The sequence below is a fragment of the Bolinopsis microptera genome, chromosome 10, assembly GCF_026151205.1.
Source record: "Bolinopsis microptera isolate Bmic1 chromosome 10, MBARI_Bmic_1.0, whole genome shotgun sequence".
Taxonomy (NCBI): domain Eukaryota; kingdom Metazoa; phylum Ctenophora; class Tentaculata; order Lobata; family Bolinopsidae; genus Bolinopsis; species Bolinopsis microptera.
Genome location: NC_087081.1, coordinates 6,557,396 through 6,582,606, shown reverse-complemented (window position 1 = coordinate 6,582,606; position 25,211 = coordinate 6,557,396). Strand labels below are relative to the sequence as shown.

The 25,211-nt window shown below is 36.9% G+C and overlaps 1 protein-coding gene across 11 annotated transcripts in view; it reads left to right on the top strand.

Moving 5' to 3' along the window:
• The window catches only part of LOC134822051 (potassium channel subfamily K member 4-like), a 120,474-nt gene extending 96,856 nt beyond the window's left edge, over nucleotides 1–23,618 (top strand). For 10 of the 11 annotated variants that reach the window (XM_063832893.1, XM_063832897.1, XM_063832898.1 and 7 more), the window contains 11 exons: nucleotides 15,449–15,606; nucleotides 15,891–16,003; nucleotides 16,286–16,426; nucleotides 16,707–16,772; nucleotides 17,062–17,177; nucleotides 18,151–18,231; nucleotides 20,283–20,430; nucleotides 20,609–20,669; nucleotides 20,920–21,065; nucleotides 22,654–22,778; nucleotides 23,116–23,618. In XM_063832893.1, coding sequence (XP_063688963.1) covers nucleotides 15,449–15,606; nucleotides 15,891–16,003; nucleotides 16,286–16,426; nucleotides 16,707–16,772; nucleotides 17,062–17,177; nucleotides 18,151–18,231; nucleotides 20,283–20,430; nucleotides 20,609–20,669; nucleotides 20,920–21,065; nucleotides 22,654–22,751 — 1,128 coding nt within the window. In that variant the 3' untranslated portion in view covers nucleotides 22,752–22,778; nucleotides 23,116–23,618. Of the gene's footprint in view, nucleotides 1–1,924; nucleotides 2,027–15,448; nucleotides 15,607–15,890; nucleotides 16,004–16,285; nucleotides 16,427–16,706; nucleotides 16,773–17,061; nucleotides 17,178–18,150; nucleotides 18,232–20,282; nucleotides 20,431–20,608; nucleotides 20,670–20,919; nucleotides 21,066–22,653; nucleotides 22,779–23,115 lie in introns of those variants that run through there. The other variant, XM_063832902.1, reaches the window with a different exon arrangement.
• Nucleotides 23,619–25,211: the final 1,593 nt, after the last annotated feature.

Here is a 25,211-nt window from a genome sequence, read left to right as displayed (position 1 = left end):
GTATTGAAGGAAAATTACTGGTTATAATTACGATTAAAAGTAGTGTGCTTTATTAAATAATCACCGAAGATCAAGCAATATATCATGAGACCATGAACCGTGAAGCATTTGCTGTCTTGGGAAGACTCTTCCCAAGGAAATTATAAATTTAGCTCGCGCCCATTGTAATGAAGTAATGAAATGATAAATTTACTGATTTATAGGACTTGAGGGTTTGATTAGATAAACATAGTTTTGAATTGCCCAGTGTATTTGAGTCCAAGAATTTAAGTCAGCATCATTCATGTGTTCTCTCCCAGTATTATCATAGCATCAATCCATGGGAAATCTCATAACATCTGATGAATATTAGTCCGACTACTCGGAGGAAATCTAATAACATCTAATAAATATTACCTCGTCTTATAATACTGGGATGACAAACCCATATCACGTCACGCTTCCGTTCGTTGAATAATAACATAACAATACCCGTAGACATTACCCAGACAAATATTCTCCCCGGCGGGAACCAACTGTCATCAGTCTTCCATCCTTCCCTGGTGGAGTGGAGCTATTTTGTGATGGTTTCTGCTGGTTTTACAGTCTAGTTCCGCCAACACAGTTTGAGGTGGCCAGTGATTAGGAGATTACTGATTAGACGAGGTCAATTCAGTCGGCAGTTTTATCCCGATTTTATATTATTTTTTGTGTGATCGGTTTATCGGTGTGTCTAGAAAGCTTTAATTCCTGACTCTTCTTCTTTTGCTCCTGACTCCTCTTTTTTTGCTTAGCTTTGTCCAATACATCCAGTTATGCACTTAAGACTGTTATCTTGGCTTTTTGAGCTGCAATGTTTATAACACGTCACTGTACCAAGCACATAATTAAAATGCTAAGTGCACTTCCGCTCCTGTTCTCTCTATAAGGCTGGATTATGACGATACCGAGTTTTTCTTTTCTTTTCTTTGTTTAAGTTCTTTGTATACAAGCATACTAATTATTATTTCATTTCCTTTCTATGTACGTCTTTTTTCGTCTTTTTTGTTTTGGTATGACTGAATGGAGTTGGGTTAAAATCATATAGGTGATAATAATAAAAAATTTCATTCGGTTTTACTGTTGTTGCTGTTTGTCTGTGTATCGTTTGACTTGTATGTCGTACTATACAAAGTCTACTTCTACTTTTCTCAACTTGGCTACATTACAGCACCAACTCTTTACTCCATTTCCTCTTCCAATTTCTGTCCACTTTGCAACATTATACTTATACCGCTTCACGGCTTTACAGTTGAAAATAACTCCGATTATTCCCATTCCGGCCCATCAACCAATGCAGGCCGACATTAAAGTCCGATTGAAATCTCAACTTCAAACATGATACAAACTTGCTCACTCCCTTTGCTGTAGAGCTGTAGGAAACAAATTGATCATTAGCGGGTGATTCTTGCATCTGTAAATTTGAAAACGTGCGTCACAAACGCAACAAATTATTAGTTTATAAACCGCTTACCCAAAACTTCGACCCTTTTACCCGCAACAAATTGTAAGTTTATCAAACAACCCACTTTCCGTAATTTCTGGATTTCCTTGACGAGAGTAACATTATCTGATAACTGGGTGGCCTGGAAGGGTTGTTCCTGTGATGTTCCGGTGTTGTTCCTGTGTTGTTCCTGTGTTGTTCCTGTGTTGTTCCTGTGTTGTTCCTGTGTTGTTCCTGTGATGTACAAAAATATTTACCATAGTTACCTCTCTTTCGCGACAGTTTACCACTATAATTGTCCTTGATGATTGCTTATTCTAGGAAACCGTGGTGTTTATGTTTTGTTCCATTAATATAATCGCCGGTTCATACCGCCAAACTGCCATTCTATATTCTTTATATATTGCAGCTCGAGTCTTTATAAATCTAGGCGCTTATATTTCTGCCACATTTATTAGTTAAAGTGTTGTAGTTGACGGAGGATAAGTTTGTAACTGTGAGAGGTTTTTTGGGTTTCTTATGAGTGAAGCCCTGAAATAAGTGACAGAAACAATGGATGCACAGGTTTGTAAAATGCAATTTTACGTTTAACTTTGATAATTTATTTTCTTATATCATAAAACTTGAAAAAGTTCGAACAAAATTGTGTGTCGTTAATCAAATCATTGGTTATCAGGAAAATAAAACGAATGGTACAGATTTATCAAAAACTAAATTGAATTCGGGTAAAATGACACGCGATGAGATAATTTTATTAATCAAAGTTAAAACTTAAGCGCGTGCGATAAGTACTGGGAACTTTTACGTCTGTGAAACTCTGCAGAGGGTCTTAAATAAATAAGCAAGCGGTCGATTTGTGGCTTCGACTCAACTAGACTATGCTTGATCCGATATATTGCAATGGTTTTAAAGTAATTGTAGTTCCCAAATCTCTTGATTTTTAGTTATTTTGGTGCAATGAAAAATGTACGACTTTGTAAGGTAACAGAATATTGATAACATTTAGCAATAACCTTTAAGACGGGATTTTCTTTTCCGTACAAGTCTTCTCAGCAAGTCTCCCATTATATTGTTGGTTCAACCAGTAGCCTTTCACCCACACCATGAGAAATTCACTATAGAAATTGCCAGTCTAGAAAACAAAATCAACCTACTTCCAACCAAGGCATTCATGTCTAGAAAATCCATGTCAGTCTAGAAAATCCACCACGTGTAGTAATTAAGAAATACTGAAATAAACAGGTTAAAATAGATCACATCCTAAGAAGTGGGTCTAAACAATCTTTACCGTCAGTGTAACATACAGGAACTAGTGCACGCCTATCATAGTGCAAAGCTTGTTAGCTGTAAAGACTTAACTAGCCTCACGTACAGGCTTTTTAAGATCATTTAGACCCACTTTTTAAGGCCATACTGCACATCCTCCCTTTTCGGAATAAAATGTAATTGCAACTTTTGCTTTGTAGTCGTTCTGTGTTGAGGTAGCTTCCAAATTGTTTGCTCATCGTGGATAACAAATAGTAATACTACGATAACAAATAGTAATACTACTATGATTTCAAGGCAAAACAAATCTGTAATATTATTATTATTTTTACAGTTTCACACTTCCCTTGTTGATACTTGATGTTCACTAATTCATTTAAAATTTTACTTACTATTTTAGCTTTATCATCATCACTATCAATCCTTTGCCATGAAAAATGATTGGAACTTGTTTGGAATGCTTTGCTTGGTTGAACACAGCTACTTCATCTTTTCTGATGCATGCTGGCCATGGATCGTCCCCATTATAAAAACATAAAATAAATCCCATTTAAAAGCACCTTATACAGTGATCCTGACAAAGATTTAAGATATCATCAGGCTAACGTGCTTTTGTAGCAGCAGTAGATTGTAGGATAAGGATTAATGAGTAATCATCTCTCACCGTAACACTATTGATATAACAAATCTCTGATACCCAAGTGCTACCTTTCCATTGCCTCTATTTGGTGCAACATATTTAATTACATAATGCTATCAAACTCTCGATTATTTAATGGTATTCACTGGACTTAGTAGTACCTACAACACCCCTCATAGCCAAGTATTACTCGTTATATTATCCTCTCGCTTTTCCTGCAGTCTGCATAGTGCACAAGAGCATGATCAGGGTTGAGAAGTCTTACTCGTTATATTATCCTCTCGCTTTTCCTGCAGTCTGCATATTGCACAAGAGCATGATCAGGGTTGAGAAGTCTTACTCGTTATATTATCCTCTCGCTTTTCCTGCAGTCTGCATAGTGCACAAGAGCATGATCAGGATTGAGAAGTCTTACTCGTTATATTATCCTCTCGCTTTTCCTGCAGTCTGCATTATAGTGCACAAGAGCATGATCAGGGTTGAGAAGTCTTACTCGTTATATTATCCTCTCGCTTTTCCTGCAGTCTGCATAGTGCACAAGAGCATGATCAGGGTTGAGAAGTCTTACTCGTTATATTATCCTCTCGCTTTTCCTGCAGTCTGCATAGTGCACAAGAGCATGATCAGGGTTGAGAAGTCTTACTCGTTATATTATCCTCTCGCTTTTCCTGCAGTCTGCATACTGCACAAGAGCATGATCAGGATTGAGAAGTCTTACTCGTTATATTATCCTCTCGCTTTTCCTGCAGTCTGCATTAGTGCACAAGAGCATGATCAGGGTTGAGAAGTCTTACTCGTTATATTATCCTCTCGCTTTTCCTGCAGTCTGCATAGTGCACAAGAGCATGATCAGGGTTGAGAAGTCTTACTCGTTATATTATCCTCTCGCTTTTCCTGCAGTCTGCATAGTGCACAAGAGCATGATCAGGGTTGAGAAGTCTTACTCGTTATATTATCCTCTCGCTTTTCCTGCAGTCTGCATTATAGTGCACAAGAGCATGATCAGGGTTGAGAAGTCTTACTCGTTATATTATCCTCTCGCTTTTCCTGCAGTCTGCATAGTGCACAAGAGCATGATCAGGGTTGAGAAGTCTTACTCGTTATATTATCCTCTCGCTTTTCCTGCAGTCTGCATAGTGCACAAGAGCATGATCAGGATTGAGAAGTCTTACTCGTTATATTATCCTCTCGCTTTTCCTGCAGTCTGCATAGTGCACAAGAGCATGATCAGGATTGAGAAGTCTTACTCGTTATATTATCCTCTCGCTTTTCCTGCAGTCTGCATTATAGTGCACAAGAGCATGATCAGGGTTGAGAAGTCTTACTCGTTATATTATCCTCTCGCTTTTCCTGCAGTCTGCATAGTGCACAAGAGCATGATCAGGATTGAGAAGTCTTACTCGTTATATTATCCTCTCGCTTTTCCTGCAGTCTGCATTATAGTGCACAAGAGCATGATCAGGGTTGAGAAGTCTTACTCGTTATATTATCCTCTCGCTTTTCCTGCAGTCTGCATAGTGCACAAGAGCATGATCAGGGTTGAGAAGTCTTACTCGTTATATTGTCCTCTCGCTTTTCCTGCAGTCTGCATTATAGTGCACAAGAGCATGATCAGGGTTGAGAAGTCTTACTCGTTATATTATCCTCTCGCTTTTCCTGCAGTCTGCATAGTGCACAAGAGCATGATCAGGATTGAGAAGTCTTACTCGTTATATTATCCTCTCGCTTTTCCTGCAGTCTGCATAGTGCACAAGAGCATGATCAGGATTGAGAAGTCTTACTCGTTATATTATCCTCTCGCTTTTCCCGCAGTCTGCATAGTGCACAAGAGCATGATTAGGGTTGAGAAGTCTTACTCGTTATATTATCCTCTCGCTTTTCCTGCAGTCTGCATAGTGCACAAGAGCATGATCAGGGTTGAGAAGTCTTACTCGTTATATTATCCTCTCGCTTTTCCTGCAGTCTGCATAGTGCACAAGAGCATGATCAGGGTTGAGAAGTCTTACTCGTTATATTATCCTCTCGCTTTTCCTGCAGTCTGCATAGTGCACAAGAGCATGATCAGGGTTGAGAAGTATTACTCGTTATATTATCCTCTCGCTTTTCCTGCAGTCTGCATAGTGCACAAGAGCATGATCAGGGTTGAGAAGTCTTACTCGTTATATTATCCTCTCGCTTTTCCTGCAGTCTGCATACTGCACAAGAGCATGATCAGGATTGAGAAGTCTTACTCGTTATCTCTACTCTGCTGGAGTTTTAAAGGGTGGGGTTTTAAAGGGAAGAGCTCCGGTTATTTTATCATTGAAGAGCACAGCTGCAGAGAGCTTAGCGCTGTTCCCTTTTCCCAGTTACAATTTGCATACGAACAAAAGAAGCTACAACTGAGCTTTGAATAGCACCGCTCCAGCATGGAAGGTTATAGGCTATATCATTGAAGATATAGCCTATAACAGGGGCGTAGTTATACCCCTTGCCCCCTCCTACCCCTGGCTACGTGCCTGCTGCAAGAGCTGTAAAGGCTCCTGTAGTTTTTAGTAGCTTCTATTCATATGCAGATTATAACTAGGAAAAGGGAACAGCACATACAGCACTCTGGAGTCCCGTTATCTCTCTTGATACCCGTTATCGTATTAAGCATGAGAGATTAGAGCCAACTAAGTCGGGAGTTCAGATAACTACAAGGGTGCTCGCCATTATAATGTTAATTTGGTCTGGTTCCAGAGGAGTTGGTTCCAGCCTAGTAGTTCCAGTCTGGTTCCAGCTACTAGCGGTGGTACTTTTGTTCTTGATGAGGTTATATAGGCTTCCACTAGCCCCTTATAACGTATACTAGTTCTGATTGCACGATTCTTGATCGTTATTATCTGTAAGGGGCACTACTTTAAAAGTTTGTTTTGGCAGCCCGCATAACTTAGGAAATCAACATGGTTCCAATCAAGCTTTTGTCTATAAAGGTAACCTAAGTTTAAAGACATACAGATTGGTTTCAATCTGTATTTTTATCAATAACACTGCCATCTATAAAGTCTGACCATTTGGATTTTAAGAGATTCCTTAAGCTTGTCTTTCAGCCATAATTACGGGTTTTGCTGCAATTCGTTTATTTATTTTTCGTTCTTTTCATTTGTGATTTGTAACAATCATTTAAAAAATAAGCTACATCAAATGTTAGTTTTGTAAGTGAAACTGCAGCTTTCATTATGATGCTCAACAACTTCAAAGAACCGAAATACGAACAAAAATTGAACGAAGCGTCCGCCAAAAAGGATCGGCATGTTCCTTCTAGATCTCGTCTCCAAGACTCGGCAAAAAGGTGCAAGAGAGTTGACAGAGAAATACTTAAGGTATTGGATAAATTATACACCAATGTAAATATTTTTCAGCTGCGAGTTTATAAGTTGACCGGGCTACTTTTGAAATAAAAAATTCCGTGATGATGACGTTTTATACTTTCGACTCAAAAGATAAACCAAAATTATATTCATAGTACAGTCAAATCCGTCTTTTTGTCGGACAAAATTCGCAACAAAGCGTTTTTAACGGGATATGGTCGGGACAGGTCCCAGGAATCATTCCAGAAAAGTCCCAAAAAATCTGACTTGAGCAAAATCCACAATTACCACTTTTTTACCACCTTTTTACCACTTTGGTTTTCCGCAAATAAGTCACGTTCTGAATATCCTAGAAGATTCTAGTTTAAAGCAGTGTGTTTAGGAAACAAAGGAGAACAACTTTTTCTTTAACAACTTTTTCAAAAATAAATTATTTAATTAATTAATTAAACAATTAATAAATTTTCAAATATTTAAAAAATATATTTTCATAAAAAATGTTCACAATTACATTACACGTACAATGAACTAATTTTCATAAAACTTTTAAAAATTTTCACTTTCAATATTTTTGACTTGTAAAATTTTCGAAATTTGTAAAGAATAACCACTTTTTACCACATTGGATCTCCGCTAATAAAACGACTTCTGAATGTCGTAGAAGGTTGTAGATTGAACCGATGTGTCAATAACATAAGAGAGAACAACTTTTATTCGCCAACCTTTGGATTAGATAATTAATTAATCAGTTAATCAATTATTTAACAAATATTCGAAAATTATAAAAATTATTTTCGATCAAAATATTTTAAAATTGCATAACACGAATAATTAACAATTTTTCATTAAATTGATTGGGAAATCGAAGCAGCACTTTATATAACCAATATATACTAGATACTTATGAGTCCTCAGCTGGCACATTGGTGCAATTGTCCTGACATTTGAGGCAGGTTGATCCACAATGTATTCCTGCTTTTCTGCATGAACAAGCATTGCCACAACCTGACTTTAAACAGTTGCAACTGATGTTTTGAATGAACGTGGTCGTTAAATACCATTTAGAAATCAAAATATCCTCCAAGTTTAGGGGGAGTGGGGGTGCCGTGAGTTAATACACATGAGTCTTGTAATCAACATAATCGTGTTTGCGAACATGCTGTTAACTGCACATTGCAATAGGCCATTACATTCGGAATATGATCTGAATTCTGAAAAGATATTGGCGCGAAACAGACTGAAAATGACGAAGTCATCAAGCAATTCGTTTATCTCGTTAGCGAAATTGATTGGGTAATCAATGATTACCTAATCGCTAATCATGCGACAGGGTGCTACGATACTGTAATTGGGCTTTGTGCACGATCCCTATAGTGGGAATCTAGTGCACTAAGCTACGGAGAAACAATACCCTAGCGTATGCACTCCTAATAAAGGCCCTTTATTATTACTTACTTACTTGGGTTTGGTTCCGAGCTAGAGTGCTACCAGGCCAAGAATGTCTTGCATATCCACCGCCAAGTAGTAGCGCGTCAGAGGCACGTGCCACCGGCCCACTCCAGCATTGAGTTCTTGTTCTGTCCAGTGTACCCAGGTGTTGAATGGTGGAGTGTCAGGGAATTCATTGAGGAAAGCATCAAGAGCAGGTTTGAAAGCTACGGAGAAACAATACCCTAGCGTATGCACTCCTACTAAAGGCCCTTTATTATTACTTACTTACTTGGGTTGGGTTCCGAGCTAGAGTGCTACCAGGCCAAGAATGTCTTGCATATCCACCGCCAAGTAGTAGCGCGTCAGAGGCACATGCCACCGGCCCACTCCAGCATTGAGTTCTTGTTCTGTCCAGTGTACCCAGGTGTTGAATGGTGGAGTGTCAGGGAATTCATTGAGGAAAGCATCAAGAGCAGGTTTGAAAGCGGTCAAGGTTAGGAGGGACTTGATGCTAGGAGGGACCACGTTGTACAGTGCAGACTGCAGAGGCTCTAGAGGCAAAGGAGTTGACCTCAGGTTATTGACACTAGTGTACTTGGAGGACCCTAGTGGTCGTATACACGTAGTTCCGTATCGTGAGGTCTCGCGGAAGTTGATGTTCATACTGTTTGGAGTAAGATTGTTATAGATCTTCCAAACTAGGATGATAGTGTATCTCTCACGACGCCTTTGAAGGGAGTACATAGATAGGCGACGGAGGCGCTCCCAGTAGTTGAGATTTCCAAGACCCTGGATTTTAGCAGTGAAGGATCGTTGAACTGCTTCGAGTTTAATAATTTCGCACTGCATGTGAGGAGACCACAGAGGACAGCAGTATTCCAGATGAGATCGTACGTAGGACTTGTACAGGAGCATCATGGTCGCTACATCTTACGAATAAGTTCTCTTCTGGGCTTGGGAATGGAGGATTGTGATGACACTTGGATGTTTCTGCTGTGCGAGGGAGCGTGCTTAGAGCATATGAACGCTACCTTGTCTTCAAACAATGTCCAAGCTGTATCCTGATCGTTGCTTGGGTCAGTGATAGAAGCCCAGTCTACTTCTACCAGTTCTACATTAATGGCATCCCAGTCTGCTGAGTTGAAGTTAATGTCATCAAGGAGGCAGGAGGGGGTGAAGACTGGCCGTTCCGGAGTCTGCGAGGGGAGGAGGAGTTCAGGATTGAGGAGAGTGCAGCTCACAATGTCATGATCTGATAACTCTGTCTTGATGAACTGTTGGAGGGTTGTTGTTGTAAAGACCCGTATAGAGCCACCTCTAAGGGCTTTGAGACAGTTTATTAAATATAATAATCAATAATATCGAAAGTCGTTTCAAAATATTTTCAAACTCAAAGTTGAAATCACACTCACACTAAAAAGATCAATTATTTTGTCAAATAGTAAAAATTAAAAAAACTCTCGACACATTACAGTACGTGAGCATGATTAGCATGCCTTTCATTTTATTTGTACCACTCAAGTCCCAGAACCTTTTATCTTTTAATTCTGCTTGCTATAGTTTGTTATAATATACGGCTATTCTAATTTCTAGAAATTTTCAAGCGTGACGATGAAAATTTTATCGAGAGAATTATCTTTAAGATTTAGTGCATTAAAAATCCGCGCGGAGTGGGGTAAGGCTTGCTGTTATCAGCGCTTTGGCAGTGAAAAATATGCTGAAATATGTCAGTCCATTAAGCGAACGTTGTTTATTACTGCTCGTTTATTGTGTGTTTGCTGTCGTCCTATGTTATGTTATGTTATGATATGATGTCATGATTTAGCGATTATTGGTCGCTGTATTACTCAATCATCCCTCATCTATTGGACTTCCTCAAACCAGGTACGTTGTGTAGCAGAAATGCTGGCCAGCTGTCCTCTGAGTTAGCTAGTGTTGACTGTTGCTCAAGAAGCACGCGTTTTGCGTTCGATTTGTAAATATTTATTGAAAATAAGCTAGGTAGGGACGTGATGTTCTTGTTGGTGTCTGTTAGAGCTAGTAAAGGTCCTTTAAAAAAGATGGATGCTTTGAAACATCGGTTATTGTACGTATCTAGCCATTCGCTACTGTTCTCATGATTTGAACCATGCGTGGGTATGTTATCTGGAAACAAATTTCTAATTGATACATGTACTGTGTTAGGAAAGTGCTTCATGCGGTGCATTAATGTAAGCGCATTCTTTACGATGATGCCGTGTATTGTCAAAATCTCAAATTTGCAGAATGCTTCTCTGGTGTGAGCTGGCAATTTGCCGTCTTTGTAAAAGTAATTTACATATCCTGGCATAACCATCCGCATTCCTTGCTTTTGTCTACGGAATAATGTCTCAATGTGACATTTTGCCGCGAATCCCCAGGCTAACGAGCAGTAGTTAACATGTGCCTCAATAAAACTATGGTAGAGTTGTAGTCGCACTTTTAGGGGCAGATGTCGTTTTAATTTGAAAGGCATTCATCAAACTTGTCAAAAGGAGCTGAAGGGGGCCGGTAAATGCCCGCTATCACGATGTTAGCTTCTTTACTGTAGATGGCGACGAGTTCACAGTAGGAGTTTGAGAAGGACTTTGTTTCTTCTGCTGTGATGGAGTTGTGGAGATAGGTAGCGGCTCCGCCACAAGCTCGACTGGTACGCTCCGCTCGGTAGCCGGTATAACCTGGGATGTGAACCTCCGCATCTAAGTGATACGACATGAGGTGGGTTTCCGTCAAGGTGAAGAAAGGAGTGTGGATCGGGTTGGAGCTGATAGACTCTTGGAGGGCTTTCACTTTCCATCGCTGGTTGGTGATGCCAGGATTCATTCCTTAAATTAAATATTGAAGCTTACGCTTCCAAACGAACCAGTTTAACAATCTAGTTTAAAAGCACAACACTAAGTCGAGAGATGATGTGTAAATAGTTATTATCTATAATATAATATTAATAGTATTGTACAAATTTGGATATTTTACCGTTTATTCCATTTATCTGCATCTCTTTTTATCTGTTATCTAATCTATGTGACGGTGTTTGTTCTATTATTCAAGTAAATTCATTTTACGTTTTACGTCACGGCAAAGATTTTTGGTAAAAATTATATTTTTGAAATTTTTAAAAATTTACTTATCATCTAATTAATTAATCGATTAATTATCTAATCCAAAGGTTGGCGAATAAAAGTTGTTCTCTTTTATATTTTGAACACATCGGTTCAATCTAGAACCTTCTACGACATTCAGAAGTCGTTTTATTAGCGGAGATCCAATGTGGTAAAAAGTGGTAAATAGTGGTTTAGTTATTCTTTACAAATTTACTTATCATCTAATTAATTAATCGATTAATTATCTTATCCAAAGGTTGGCGAATAAAAGTTGTTCTCTTTTATATTTTGAACACATCGGTTCAATCTAGAACCTTCTACGACATTCAGAAGTCGTTTTATTAGCGGAGATCCAATGTGGTAAAAAGTGGTAAATAGTGGTTTAGTTATTCTTTACAAATTTTACAAGTCCAAAATATTGAAAGTGAAAATTTTCAAATTTTTTATAAGAATTAGTTCAATATACGTGGAATTTAATTGTGAACATTTTTTATGAAAATATATTTTTTAAATATTTGAAAATTTATTAATTATTTAATTAATTAATTAAATAATTTATTTTTGAAAAAGTTGTTAAAGAAAAAGTTGTTCTCCTTTGTTTCCTAAACACACTGCTTTAAACTAGAATCTTCTAAGATATTCAGAACGTGACTTATTTGCGGAAAACCAAAGTGGTAAAAAGGTGGTAAAAAAGTGGTAATTGTGGATTTTGCTCAAGTCAGATTTTTTGGGACTTTTCTGGAATGATTCCTGGGACCTGTCCCGACCATATCCCGTTAAAATCGCTTTGTTGCGAATTTTGTCCGACAAAGGCTCAAATAAGGACGGATTTGACTGTACTATCAGTGCTATGATAAAATTACTATTTAAAAAATTAAAATTCTATTTACGATCTAATCACCTTCTCACCACAGTTGCTAAACATTTCCGACCATACTACTTCTAAGCACCAAATCCTAGACATAATCGCAATGTTTCCCAAAATAAAAATGTTTTATTTGTAACAGTCAACATTTGATGATAATATATTCGCTGGGAATGTCAGAGAAGTTGACAGTTTAGTTTTCTTCGGTCTTTTAGTCTTTTAGTTCAGCATAACAGTTTTTGTGCAAGATAAAAGTTCCCGATGGTTGAGTTCACTTCATATTTGTATTTTGCTTAATCTGCAGTTTGTTCTGTAAAACTTGCTTCTCCTGGTTAAAGTATACACCTGCACTATGTCTTCTTATACAAGTACTAGAAAACATAGCGTAATATCGTCTACAAGTATTACTATCGACACTTCCAGATTTTCTGAAAGTTCCCCAACTCCTCCACCGACTTTTTCATCTCCTCTTCCACCGACCTTCTCATCTTCTCTTCCACCGACTTTCTCATCTTCTCTTCCACCGACTTTCTCATCTCATGAGTTTTTACCCTCATACCCACCCACAAAATATTCGGAAGAACAAACTCAAAGCGAGGCTTCGTATTCGGCTGACCCGTTGGCATCTTTTGGACGTATGGGTCGAGGTTTGGAAGACTCAAACAGCACCCAAAGTGATTTCTCCGAAATGTGTCCCGGTCCCTCTCACAGAAAGAGAGAAAACAGCTACACCACACAGTACTCCAGATATTATGAAACCTCTAGATCTTTCTCGGAAATGAAGCCATCAGTACCAAGCTATAAGAATCTGATATCGAAGCGACGTTTTATCTGTTCTGACAGGGTAATTATGCCTCCACCGGTATCCTTTGCAAGTGAGAAGACTGATGATCTGTCTCCAGGTGGGTTTTCGCATGGTTCTACTACAGATATAACAGAAACCATCCCTACTGATACAGCTCCAAGTGAAAACATTTCCGAATGAAACGATTCCTAGGGAAACGATTTCAAGTGAAACAGCTCCAAGTGAAATGATTCCAAGTGAAACAATTCCCAGCATTGGCCCGATTTCAACTGATCACTACCCTGACCAAACTTCATCTGCAAAGCATTTCACCAATTGCTGTCCAAAATGTTGCAAAAAATCACAGTCCCATAAATCAGTATTGGATTCAAAGTCAACGAAATCAAGTTCAGATATGATCAGAGTCATATCGCTTCCTGATTTGCAGCTACCAAAAAGTAACCTCATGATGTCAGTAAACTCTCCAATTCCTGAAGAAATCACAACTGATAACCATAACACATGCAACAACATCTCCGAGCTCTCCCGATGTGACAGTGATTCAGCCCTTTACCGACCAATGTCCCGAGCTCAGATTGCCTTCAAGCCCACCTTCGTAAACAGAGGTTGCAGTCCTATTGTCATCCTAGAAACAAAACTTCCTCCCCAAAACTCAGACTGTTGCCATAGTAACCACTCGAAACGTCCTACAGCCCTCCAGAGGAGATTTGTCAGCATTCCTTCTTACATAGGAACTGTAAAAGAAAACACGACAAAGTCAAATTATAGGTTCAGCTGGAATACACTGTTATCAAATGATGAAGTTGATATCCCAAATAAATCATACTCACTTGGAATCGTAGGATTTGCAGCAACAGCTTACCAAAAATTCAAGATTCATAAAAGACTGAAGTCGGAGAATAGAAGAATTTCCACGTGTAATCCTCCCAAGCCAGCCGAAAATCCAATCTTACAACCTATGATCCAACGAAAAAAATCCGACCACCGGTTTCTGGAGTCAGTTTTACCACCAAAACTGTTTTACAAATTCAAACCTCCTTCTTCGATAGCATTGGTGGCTTTCTCGGCTCAGAATTCTATACAACTTGGTTTACCTGACGAAATAACTCCAGAAGATGAGGAAGAGGTGCAATTATGAATAATATTAATTAATTAATCATAAATTATGTTTATTAATTAATTAATTGTAGATGATATTGATATTTTACAACTTTTCTGATCTTTCACGGATATATATAATATACATATATATCCGTTATGCAGGTCATCATGATAATAATCAAATCAATCCTACCGGCAAAACAAATACCAGTTAGATCTCTGCTATTATTATAATAGGTAATAGATATTTTAAAACCATTATCTTACTATATATAAAGCGAGACGATATATATATATATATATATATGATGTTTTTTTGGAGAAATCCAGTTTCAAGAGTGCTCTACCCGGGAGGGGAGCATTGTACAATGAAAACAACGATTCTACAAACTCAGATGGCAATCTATTAAATAGGAGGAGGGAACTCATAAGTAAATGTAGGCACACCAACAAGTTTATGCTGAAGAAATGCTTTTAGGAATATTATATTTTATTTTAATTTTAGTTTTTGTTCTTGTATTTCATTTTCCTTTCGTTTCGTTTGATTTTGTTTTTGATTTAGTTTAGTTAAGTTAATTTTATGAAGGAGCTTGTAAGGAAAACATGGATTTATTAATTTAGTAAGTTATTCTAACACTGACGATTGCATTTGCATGAAACTCTGAGTTTGTAGAATCGTTGTTTTCATTGTATATATATATATATATATTTATTTATCCGTGCCATTTTACTGACACCACGGCATCAACTTTAACACGACTTTCCGCAAAAACCGTAAAAGATATACAACTGAAACTTTTTTGACTGGGTCAAATGCTTTAATGGCCTTCAAATCAGCATGAAATAATAAAAAATTGGCCAAGAAATAGGAGTTTTAGAGCCCAAAATTTGGACCCCCAAGTGGTGTCAAAAACGCGAATTAAATAGGTAATAATTATTTAAGTCTCTTGAGTCTTGACACCACTTTAGGGTTAGACGGGTTCCTGCTAGTAAAAATAAACGATAACCGCACAGAAATAATTCGTCGATATGACCGAAATCCGCCGAATAATTCAGGATAAATCATAAATAACGACATAAATAAATCATAAATAAAGACACAAATAATTATCTATAGGGTTCGTAATTATTTAAGAAATTGTCTAGACAATATCGTTTAGATAAATTTACCTTGTCTTAACAATCCATGAACTGTACACATGAGCCACTGCATGGAACGGAAAATTGCATAAAGGGGACGAGGAGGGGAAGAGGCGGGGGGGGGGGGGGGGTTTCAGCTAACAATTTGTGTTATGCTTGATTTCTTCTCGAAATCAACCATCACACAAACTTCATGCTGAACCCTCGTTAGTTCGTTGACGTTTTAACAAGATTTTATGGTTAAAATCTAAAACTATATGTTTTCTTCTAACAGTATTTATTTTCAGAGTCGGGGAATGCCCCCCATTTTTGGGTTCTTCGGAAAAGTAACAGCCAAAGGAAAGAAAGCACTTTTAAACTCCTTCGTCTTACTTATCATCAACTTAATCTTCTTAACGGGCTGCGCTTTCGCATTTGTGTCTATCGAAAATAATGAGAAGTATCGGTGAGTGGTTTCAGATATATTTTATTTATTCTTACTGTATAGGTAACTAATATCAAATCATTTAATATTAGTTATATAGTTATCGATATATTATATATATATTAGTTAATATATTAGTTATTGTTATTTATCATCAGTTATATTCTATGGATGTAAAAAAACTGCTTGACGAGCAGTGCTGATAAGTTGTCATTATGAATTTGGTTCACGTTTTTATCAAAGTATGAGTGTAAGGAAACAAAATATAAAATCAAATCAAAAACAACTAACTCTCAAATGCCCAGATCAAAAGCGATCGGCAAATACCTGGGACTTCAAGGTGACTTTAAATATTTCCTTAATAAAACCCACGACCCTAACGATGAAGATGGGATTCCTCATCTTCCAGGAATGACACGTAAGTTACTAATGAAGCCCCCTTTTTTTCGTTTTTTAAATTAAAGCCCCTTTTTTGCTTAGAATGTAGAAAGTTTGAGAGGGTCTATCATTGTTTTGTTTCTGGGTACTGTCGGGTGGTGAGCTTAATCATTTCTTACACTAAAAAGCGATTAACCATCATTGACAAACTAAAATCCAGAATCGCTGTCACGTTTCAAAACAAGCATGGTTCACCCTCCCACCTGTATCCATATCCACGAATGTTTAAATAATTTCTGATTCTAATTCTTAATATCTTCAGCCTGGGATGAAGATAGATGGGCGGAGTTAAAAGGTTTGCATGGAACGCGGTGCTTCAAGCTCGACAACGTTAATACGCAAAAGAACCTGTGGAACTTTTGGAGCTCTTTAGACTTCTGTGCCACTGTTTTAACCACTATAGGTAAGGTTTTTCGTTCTTTTAGTCATTTTAATTAATTTCTAGACAAGGGATAGTTATAAAAAACAACGCCAACTCTAATCTTCCCCTTAAAAAATGACTGAATGTCAAAATTTCGCTGTAATTTCTGCCAATATCTCTTGTCATAAGCTAAATTACAGTTTAATCAAGGTTTTTCTCGTTTTCTGACAGATAAACTCCCTTATCTGTTTCGACATACTGTCAACCCAGCAATTCTAAAAAATCAATACTTTTAAAACGTTTACTTACAAGATTTACTCAGGTTACGGCAGCATGTCACCACGAACTCATGCCGGGAAGTGGTTCACACTTTGTTATTCTGTTGTCGGTAAGTCTAGCATGAGACTCAGGTGTAAGAATTTCTCAGGTGTAAGACTCTCTAAGGAGTAAGACTCGCAGGTGTAAGATCACCAAATTTGGTCATTAACTGAAACTCGGCACCTTGGTTATCTATCAATTATACACTCAAGGGTTGCTCAATAGTCGAAATAAAGGCACGGTTAAAACTTAAAGCTCACGGTTATAAAGCACGAAAATTTAAGTTTCGCTTAAAGATAGCCTTAGTAACTTTTATCTTTCACTTCCACTGCTCTTTTAACTTTTACTCAATTCTGCAGGTATCCCCATAATGGCGATGTACCTAGCACTCTTCTCTAAGGGAATAGTTGCCTTTCTCAGTGCCAGTATCAACTTATTCTCCACCATAATGTCTAAAGTGAACAGACAGTTTGAGGTAAGTAATGTTTCACTTTCACTTTCACTTTCACTTTCACTTTCACTTTCATTTTCACTTTCGCTTTCACTTTCACTTTCACTTTCACTTTCACTTTCACTTTCACTTTCACTTTCATATTATTGTACCCAATAATTCAAGTGAATATAAACTGTGGGTATTAAGGGGGGGGGGGGGGGGGGTTCACCCTGATTTTTTTGTGAAACTTGGTTTCGAGATACCAGTTGACCAACAAACTAGGACCGGTGACCGAAATTTTGGGGGGGTCCCGGACCCCAACAGCCAAACAGTGCCCGCGGGGCAGCCACGCCCATATTCGGTCCAAATTGGCCCCAATTTAGCCAAATACCCTCAACATGCCCAAAACCATGCTTTGGGATGCTCTACTTGTAGCTACTAGTCTTCTGAACACACACATTAAGTTTTATCAAAATTGGATAAAAATTGGCCGAGTTATGGGATAAAAACCATATGCCCATATTTGGGAATACGCACCAAATTTGATCGATTTTGGCCCATAAATTGGTCAAATATCAATATTTTTGAATGAAACCAGCTTTATATAGAAGGTAAGCCTATACTACACATTCTCTATGATTATCAGCTCAATATCTACCTAACTGTGGATTCTGTGTTCAAATAATCGCAAAAAATGAGCAAAATTGCCCATATCTCAGTTCGCGATATTTGCAAAACTGACTTTGCTCAAAACAATAGAACTCAATAGGGTTTCAATATTTTTTTCATGAAATTTTCAGAATCAACGTAGAATTGTCTCATGACCTTAAGTTTTGGGACAGAATTTTGAGTTAGGCCTTTAAAAAAATTTGGCGGCCAAATTCCAAAATTTGCACTGCTAAATAAGAATAAGTCAACCCATACTATGTACATAGTTCAGTAAAAAAAATGTTTTATTTATATAAGATTAGAACCTTTGTTGTAACCATTGAAGTTAACTTATACCTAATTTCAGTTGCGAGATATGACGACGAGAGTGTTCTCTCTTTTCGTTCTCCTGCTTGCTCTCATTGTATTCATTTGTATGTGGTCTGCGGTAAGTTGAACAAATCAGATTAGAATGATTAATTAGAGTAGTCAAATTATAATGATTAAATCATAATGGTTAAATTATAATAATTAAATTGAAATTATTAAATCAGAATAATCAAATTTAATCAACCCAACTTGGATAATTTCGAGTTTAATTCTTTCGAATTGAAAGAAAATTAATTATTTTTTCAGTCCTATGGACTGTTTGCTCGTTTTCAGATGAGATTATTTCTATTATGTTAATTTGACCAAAACCCATAATCATGGGTAGAGTGAACCGCTGCCAGTGTCTCTCTTTTCCAAACAAAAGGAAATGATATTAATTTGAGGAACCGTCCGCAAATGCAAATTGATACCGAGAATGAAATCGGTCGCTCGCTTTTCCCATTCAATAAGCTTTATTACAATTCGTAAAAGCGAGCGAGCGATTTCATTCTCGGTATCAATTTGCATTTGCGGACGGTTCCTCAAATTAATATCATTTCCTTTTGTTTGGAAAAGAGAGACACTGGCAGCGGTTCACTCTACCCATGATTATGGGTTTTGGTCAAATATCATCTCTTTTTGATTATAATGTCAGGATAATTTACACAGTCGAAACTTCATTAATAAGGAGGTAATTTTAACGATTTCGAAATTTTACCTTTGAAAACATTTCCTTGTGTTTAGGTAGGTATATCTGTCGATAACAGACTGAATATGGCACTTTTTACTCATTCAAGTTGGCATTTAATTCATAAATAATGCCATTTAAATATCGTGGGAAAGCAGAATATATTCGAAATCACGAATGAGCAAAATTCTCACCTTCCGCACGTGCAAACTTTGAGCGGACGTTGCGTGCGCATACAATATTGAATCACCGTAAATTTTTGCATAGTGGTATTTAATATATAGTTTAATAAGCATGCAAAGTTTCAGAAGATTTCAAAAAAGAACTTTAATCACAACGGGACTCCAAAGTTGATAAAAATCGTGAAAATAACAATTTTCAGTGATTTTAGCAATTTTAAATCAATTTGGGCGTGTCCTCACGTGTGCAACTTTTCGATTTTCAACTTTAAAACTAGCCTATTACACAATTTATACCTTAAGGAAGCAAAATTGAGCTCCACAACCCAAGAGATGGCCCGACATCAGAGAATACTAATTCACAACGTTTGTGTTTTAAAAAAATTATTCTTCAAAAAAGCACTAACTTCAATAGCAAATATCTTTATGAAGGAGCAAGGTAGGAAAATTTTCCGGTAGATTTTCAGAATGCTTGAACAATTATCTAAGTTGAAAATGTCCTCAGATTTTGAATAAAATTACTTTTTAATGGTGAAAAATCGATTTGAAAAGTTGTTATTTTGTCAAAAATCAAGTTTTAAAAACACTTAAATTGATGACGTCATCAAGTGATGATGATGACGTTAAATTATTTTTCGATATAATGTAAACTAAAGTATAAACAATTATCTTTAAAACCTGTGGTTCGAAATGACTGTATCTTTTATACTTTTGAATCTACGGATACTTAAATGTAGGCTACAATTGACTGCCAAAAGCGTCTATACATATATATATATGCTTCACGACAATCTGTTGTAAAACAGGGGTTCCAGAAAACCCATTTCCCGATACTCCTGAAACATGACATTTTTTTACAGTCGATTTGGACAAGTTCTAGACGCCCTGCAAAGTTTCAGATCTCTAACTCAATTTTAACATGGTTTTTAAGGCACCTGAATATGGCGATTTTGGTTTTTTTACCTAATTTCGTATAACATGCTGGCGCGTATTTTGCGCAAATTTCTTAAAAACCTCCACATAACTATTTCTTATTCATGTCATTTTTACATTGAATTAGAATGTTTTGAACTTAAATATACCTGCTGAACTACTTTCGATGAGTCTTAATGCCTGGAAAACAATAAAGGGGATATAATAGTATAGGGGGTAAATAGTATTGTGAATATAAGGGCAACGGTTATGCTTGCCAGCATTGTGATTGTAAAACTATTTTGTATAATATTCTATTTTGTTTCCTTTAAAAAATTAATTCCTCCTCAGATATTGAACAATAGTAACCCAACTGACTCCTTCGTAAAGTGCATGTACTTCTACGTCATCACCCTGACCACGGTGGGACTGGGTGACATTTCCATGACGGAGGCTAACCACCTCGTTCTTATCCGGGTCTTGTTCGTCTTTTGTATTGGTGGGTTTTTGTTTTGTTTCTTCTTTTTTCTTGTTTTGTTTCTCCTCTGTGTTTTGCCTCGTCCCCCTTTTGCGGCAATACGTATTTATTGGTTGACAGCTCACAGCATTTGATTTTACGTTTTTGTGTGCAGCACTCCGCTGATTTTCAGCGTTTCCAATAATACCGTTCTCCACAGGTCTGACGTTAGTGACCTCAGTGTTCAATGCTATCCGGTCTGTATCTGCAGCTCATACCAGGTAACTTCAGACAATATTAATAATATTGACATATTGTGTACAATATTAATACTTTAATACATTGTAGATATCCTTCTTACAGTGCACCGATAATTCGTGGCGGACATGATATCGAAATTCTGATTGACCTTTCGATTTGACTTTCTAATTGAATTTTATAAAGCAAGACATATGATTTTCCGATTGAATTTTATAAAAAAAGTAACGCCAACTTTAAGTTTGTTTTTTTGGACGTTTTTAACTCTCTTAGGATGCTGAAAGCAAAAGGAAGGAAACTGACCTCGAAAGCCCAGGAGGTCGTGATGGACGGAGCAAACAAGTTGATGAGACACACCAATAATACCAACAACGGAGACGGACAAACAGACCTCCTCACTAAAGATGATGACATGGAAAGTAAGTGGTTTTTAAGATACCTTGTTGGGGGAGGAGGGGGAGGGGGAGGAGGGGGAGGTCACTTGAGAGTGAGTTTATCAAACTTTTTGTGCTCTAAGACTTATTCCAATCACCTGTGCTCGTAATCTGGAATCAGTAAAATCACATGATCTTTCCAATTCTTCTCAACTAAATACCCTGATAAAGTGATAGTTATCATAATTGTACGACAAAAAGGAGTATAGATCATCGTGTGCTGGTACGGCAATAACACCTTAACAGTATTAGAACTTTGACCGGTCACGTACAAAGTTGTAACATTCTAGGTACTCAGAAGATGATATAAAACTCAGAGTTCAATTAAAAACCTCGAATTAGTATGCCAGAATATATGCAAAGTTTCATCAGCTTCAAGTAATGATAGGAGAAAGCCTTAACTCCTTAAAAACTTTGCAGACTTCAAATTGAGTAGCGGTGCCAACGCCCAACTACAAAGTCTCAAGCACATACTTAGATTCTACTCGGAACTCAATTAACTGGAATTTACCATGTCAGAATATATTCAAAGTTTCATCAACTCCAAGTAACGATGCCAGAAAACATTTAGAACCTCATCAGCTGCCAGTTAGAGTGCAATAGTAAGATAGTACCAGCAAATCGTGAAAGGTTTAATGCGAGTTTTTGTTGGGAACGTAGGGTCGTGGACAAAATTGGAGACATGTTGCTACTTATAAGTGGTCAGGAAAATATAGGATATAGTTGAAATGTTTCCCCAGCTCAGCCGATCATGCTCACTAATGGTCTCCTCAATTAGTGAAAATAGTGAGGGAAATTAATTAGTGAAAATAAGGAAAAACTCGTGATTGAACAAAATGAAACTCGTGAGTTGGGCTTAATTAGGTCGGGGTATTAATCATAGTTATTATAAGTGACTGTTAGAGGGCTGTTAGAGGGCTGTTACCGTAACAGCCGGTCAGGATTGTACCTATTTGCCTATTTATAATAATATAAGAACTTTAAGCAAAGTTTCAAGTATTATCCCTTTAAACTAATATGTTCGAAAATCAGTGAATAAATCTAAAGCTTAGTTAATCCTACCTGGGTACTGCAATGCTACTAATCTCTACTAATCTAAAGCTTAGTTAATCCTACCTGGGTACTGCAATGCTACTAATCTCTACTAATCTAAAGCTTAGTTAATCCTACCTGGGTACTGCAATGCTACTAATCTCTACTAATCTAAAGCTTAGTTAATCCTACCTGGGTACTGCAATGCTACTAATCTCTACTAATCTAAAGCTTAGTTAATCCTACCTGGGTACTGCAATGCTACTAATCTCTACTAATCTAAAGCTTAGTTAATCCTACCTGGGTACTGCAATGCTACTAATATAACTTGGATAAGTTGCACAACCACCGAGTAAAGGAATGATCAGTTTATCATGATGTTAATTTTCAGATGGACAACACGAGATGGTGGAGACTACCTTTATGAGTTAAGGAATGATCAGTTTATCATGATGTTAATTTTCAGATGGACAACACGAGATGGTGGAGACTACCTTTATGAGTAAAGGAATGATCAGTTTATCATGATGTTAATTTTCAGATGGACAACACGAGATGGTGGAGACTACCTTTATGGCAGTGGACGAAGAAAATGCTGGGTTTAACTCTAGCAACCACTACAACAACCACTACAGCTAACTATCACAGCTGAGCATATTTTGCAAAGTAAGCTTTTCATTATCCTTTCGTATTTTGTTGGTTTTTCAACAGAATAATTTTTATTTTATTGTCCATTTTTTAAGAAACAATTACTATTTGTAATATTTTTTATAAACTCTGTTGAATATATCAATGATTTGTATTTTGTTCATAGTTATGACAATTTTCGTTTCTTCACAATGAAGTTAACCACTTCATTAACTCGCATTTAACAATTGCGGTAGGTTACAATTGTTCTATTAATCTAATTTTTATTACGTGAGAACAAATAATAACCATCAAAATTGATTATGTAGAGTCTAACAAGCATTATCTTATCTATCTATTTATGATTTATTTTCAGGATTTGCGGAGTCTGTGAAAAGATTCGTAATCGAAAATCAAAGTTTAATTACCTAAATATTGAGGTGAGACGAACCATGTATTACACCAAAAAAGATACGCGAGATTCAGCGAGCTTCCGATTTTAATACGTGGGAAGGATACCCACTTTTAATGATGTCCACTCCGAGAACTGTTAACGTAATATTTATATTGAGGCGGCATATGCGGCATATTGTGCGACATTGTGTGCGACATTATGAGCGAGGGAACTGACAAACTTAGACACTAGCAAGCAGAACTTGAGAACTTATCTTTTGGTGTTTATTAGTAACCACACTAAGATCTTACTAGAGTACTCAAATGTGAATTATAGCTTTTGTGGCTATTTATCGAGAACTGAGTCGGCCAACCATTTGAATCGTAGGGGCTCAAGAGTCGATATGTGGAGCTTTTAAATTAAATTTTTATACGTATTTATCCTTGTTGAATATATATTATGTTCATTTTATCTTATCTCCATCATCTTGAACTAATTTTAATTGTACGGAAGTTTTACAGCAGATCATTGTAAAATTGTAACTCTGAAAACAAATCCACCCCTTCAACTATTTAATTTTGAACAAATAAAACTATATTAGTTTTAGAAAACCTAATAAATAGCAAACAATTGAATAATGTTATCGGTAGCTTAAATTGAAAATACCTGAGTGATCCACCAGTGACCGTAAAACTTTAATTCACCTCCATTTCATCTCTTTACTACTTTACTATCATTTCCCAAGAAACACTTCATTTCTATAACTTCAAAAAATACTTTTTGTCGGCTGGTCAAATGCCAAACGCAGGACTTTTTGCCATGCTGCAGCCTCCGTAATTTACGAGAAATACTGAAATAGGTAATGAAGCTTGGCATCGACTTTTGACAGGTGACTTATTGTAGTTCTAAGTGTCAAATTGGAGCGGCAGATAGTTTTCTTGAGCAGCAGAATCTGTAAGGCTGTTTAATTTTTCACAATCGCAGAAACCAAAATTATTCATTCCATGGCCACTTTTTTAGTTAATTTAAAAAACTTCGTTGATACCAAAAGTTTAAATATAACAAAATCACAATCATGTGTTGTAAAGAATCCCTGAATATGGAGCAATAATGAAAACGGGGAGAACAAATTAACAAAAATCACGTATAAGTAATACCAGAATTGAAATAAATTCTGCTGAGTGCTGACTTAAAATTAACAAATGTTTGTCATTGTGATCATAGCAAAGTAACAATCATAAGATCCGACATATTGATGTAGGAGTAATAAGCTGTATTTTGCGCTTATTTTATTTTGTAATTAAGTTAAGATTTTAATTTACAACCACTCCAGATATCAAAATTAGACATTGTTTTTGTAATTGAATATATTGTGCTAATAATACTAAAAGCTTCTTTTGGTATTTTAGTTATTCTAACAATGTTCTGGGTCACCGTATCACAATCAAACTGGTGTTTGTTGGCTCCCGTCTCCTTTCATTCACGTTTCCAGTGTTCGCTTCTGTGTTTGCTGTGCCACTCGCTCTTCCTCCTGAAAAAAGAAACTGTATGAAAACCTCATTTTCATGGTAAAATATCTGTAGCTATTCGACTAAAATCCCTGTGTCAGGACAATTATGTTGATAAATAAATATCGATAGTATTAATTAATATTCATCATTCATATATCAATATTTGAATACCATGACTTGTAGAAGTTTCCACGTTGGTTATGTACTGATAAGACAGCTGCATCTTTGACCGGATAAATGCTCTGAAGCTAGAAACGGCCAGACTATAAATGTAGAAGTTGCTGATGGTGTTTAAAGACAGGAGCGACAGTGCAACTCTAAAGAACGTGGTGTGGAATGAACTCTTGCTCTTGTCATCAACACTAACAATGGATTCCCCAACATGGTAAGCAACATATGGTAGGAGAGACAAGCAGAAGACTGTGGCTGTAAGGACTGTTGTCACGATCCCCTGCCACTTCAAACTTTCTCTGCTCCGGGTAACAACTTTTCTGGCTTCAATCAGCAAACAAACGGTGGTTAAAACAACCAGGCATGTTGGAATAAATGCAAATAGCACTGCCATAA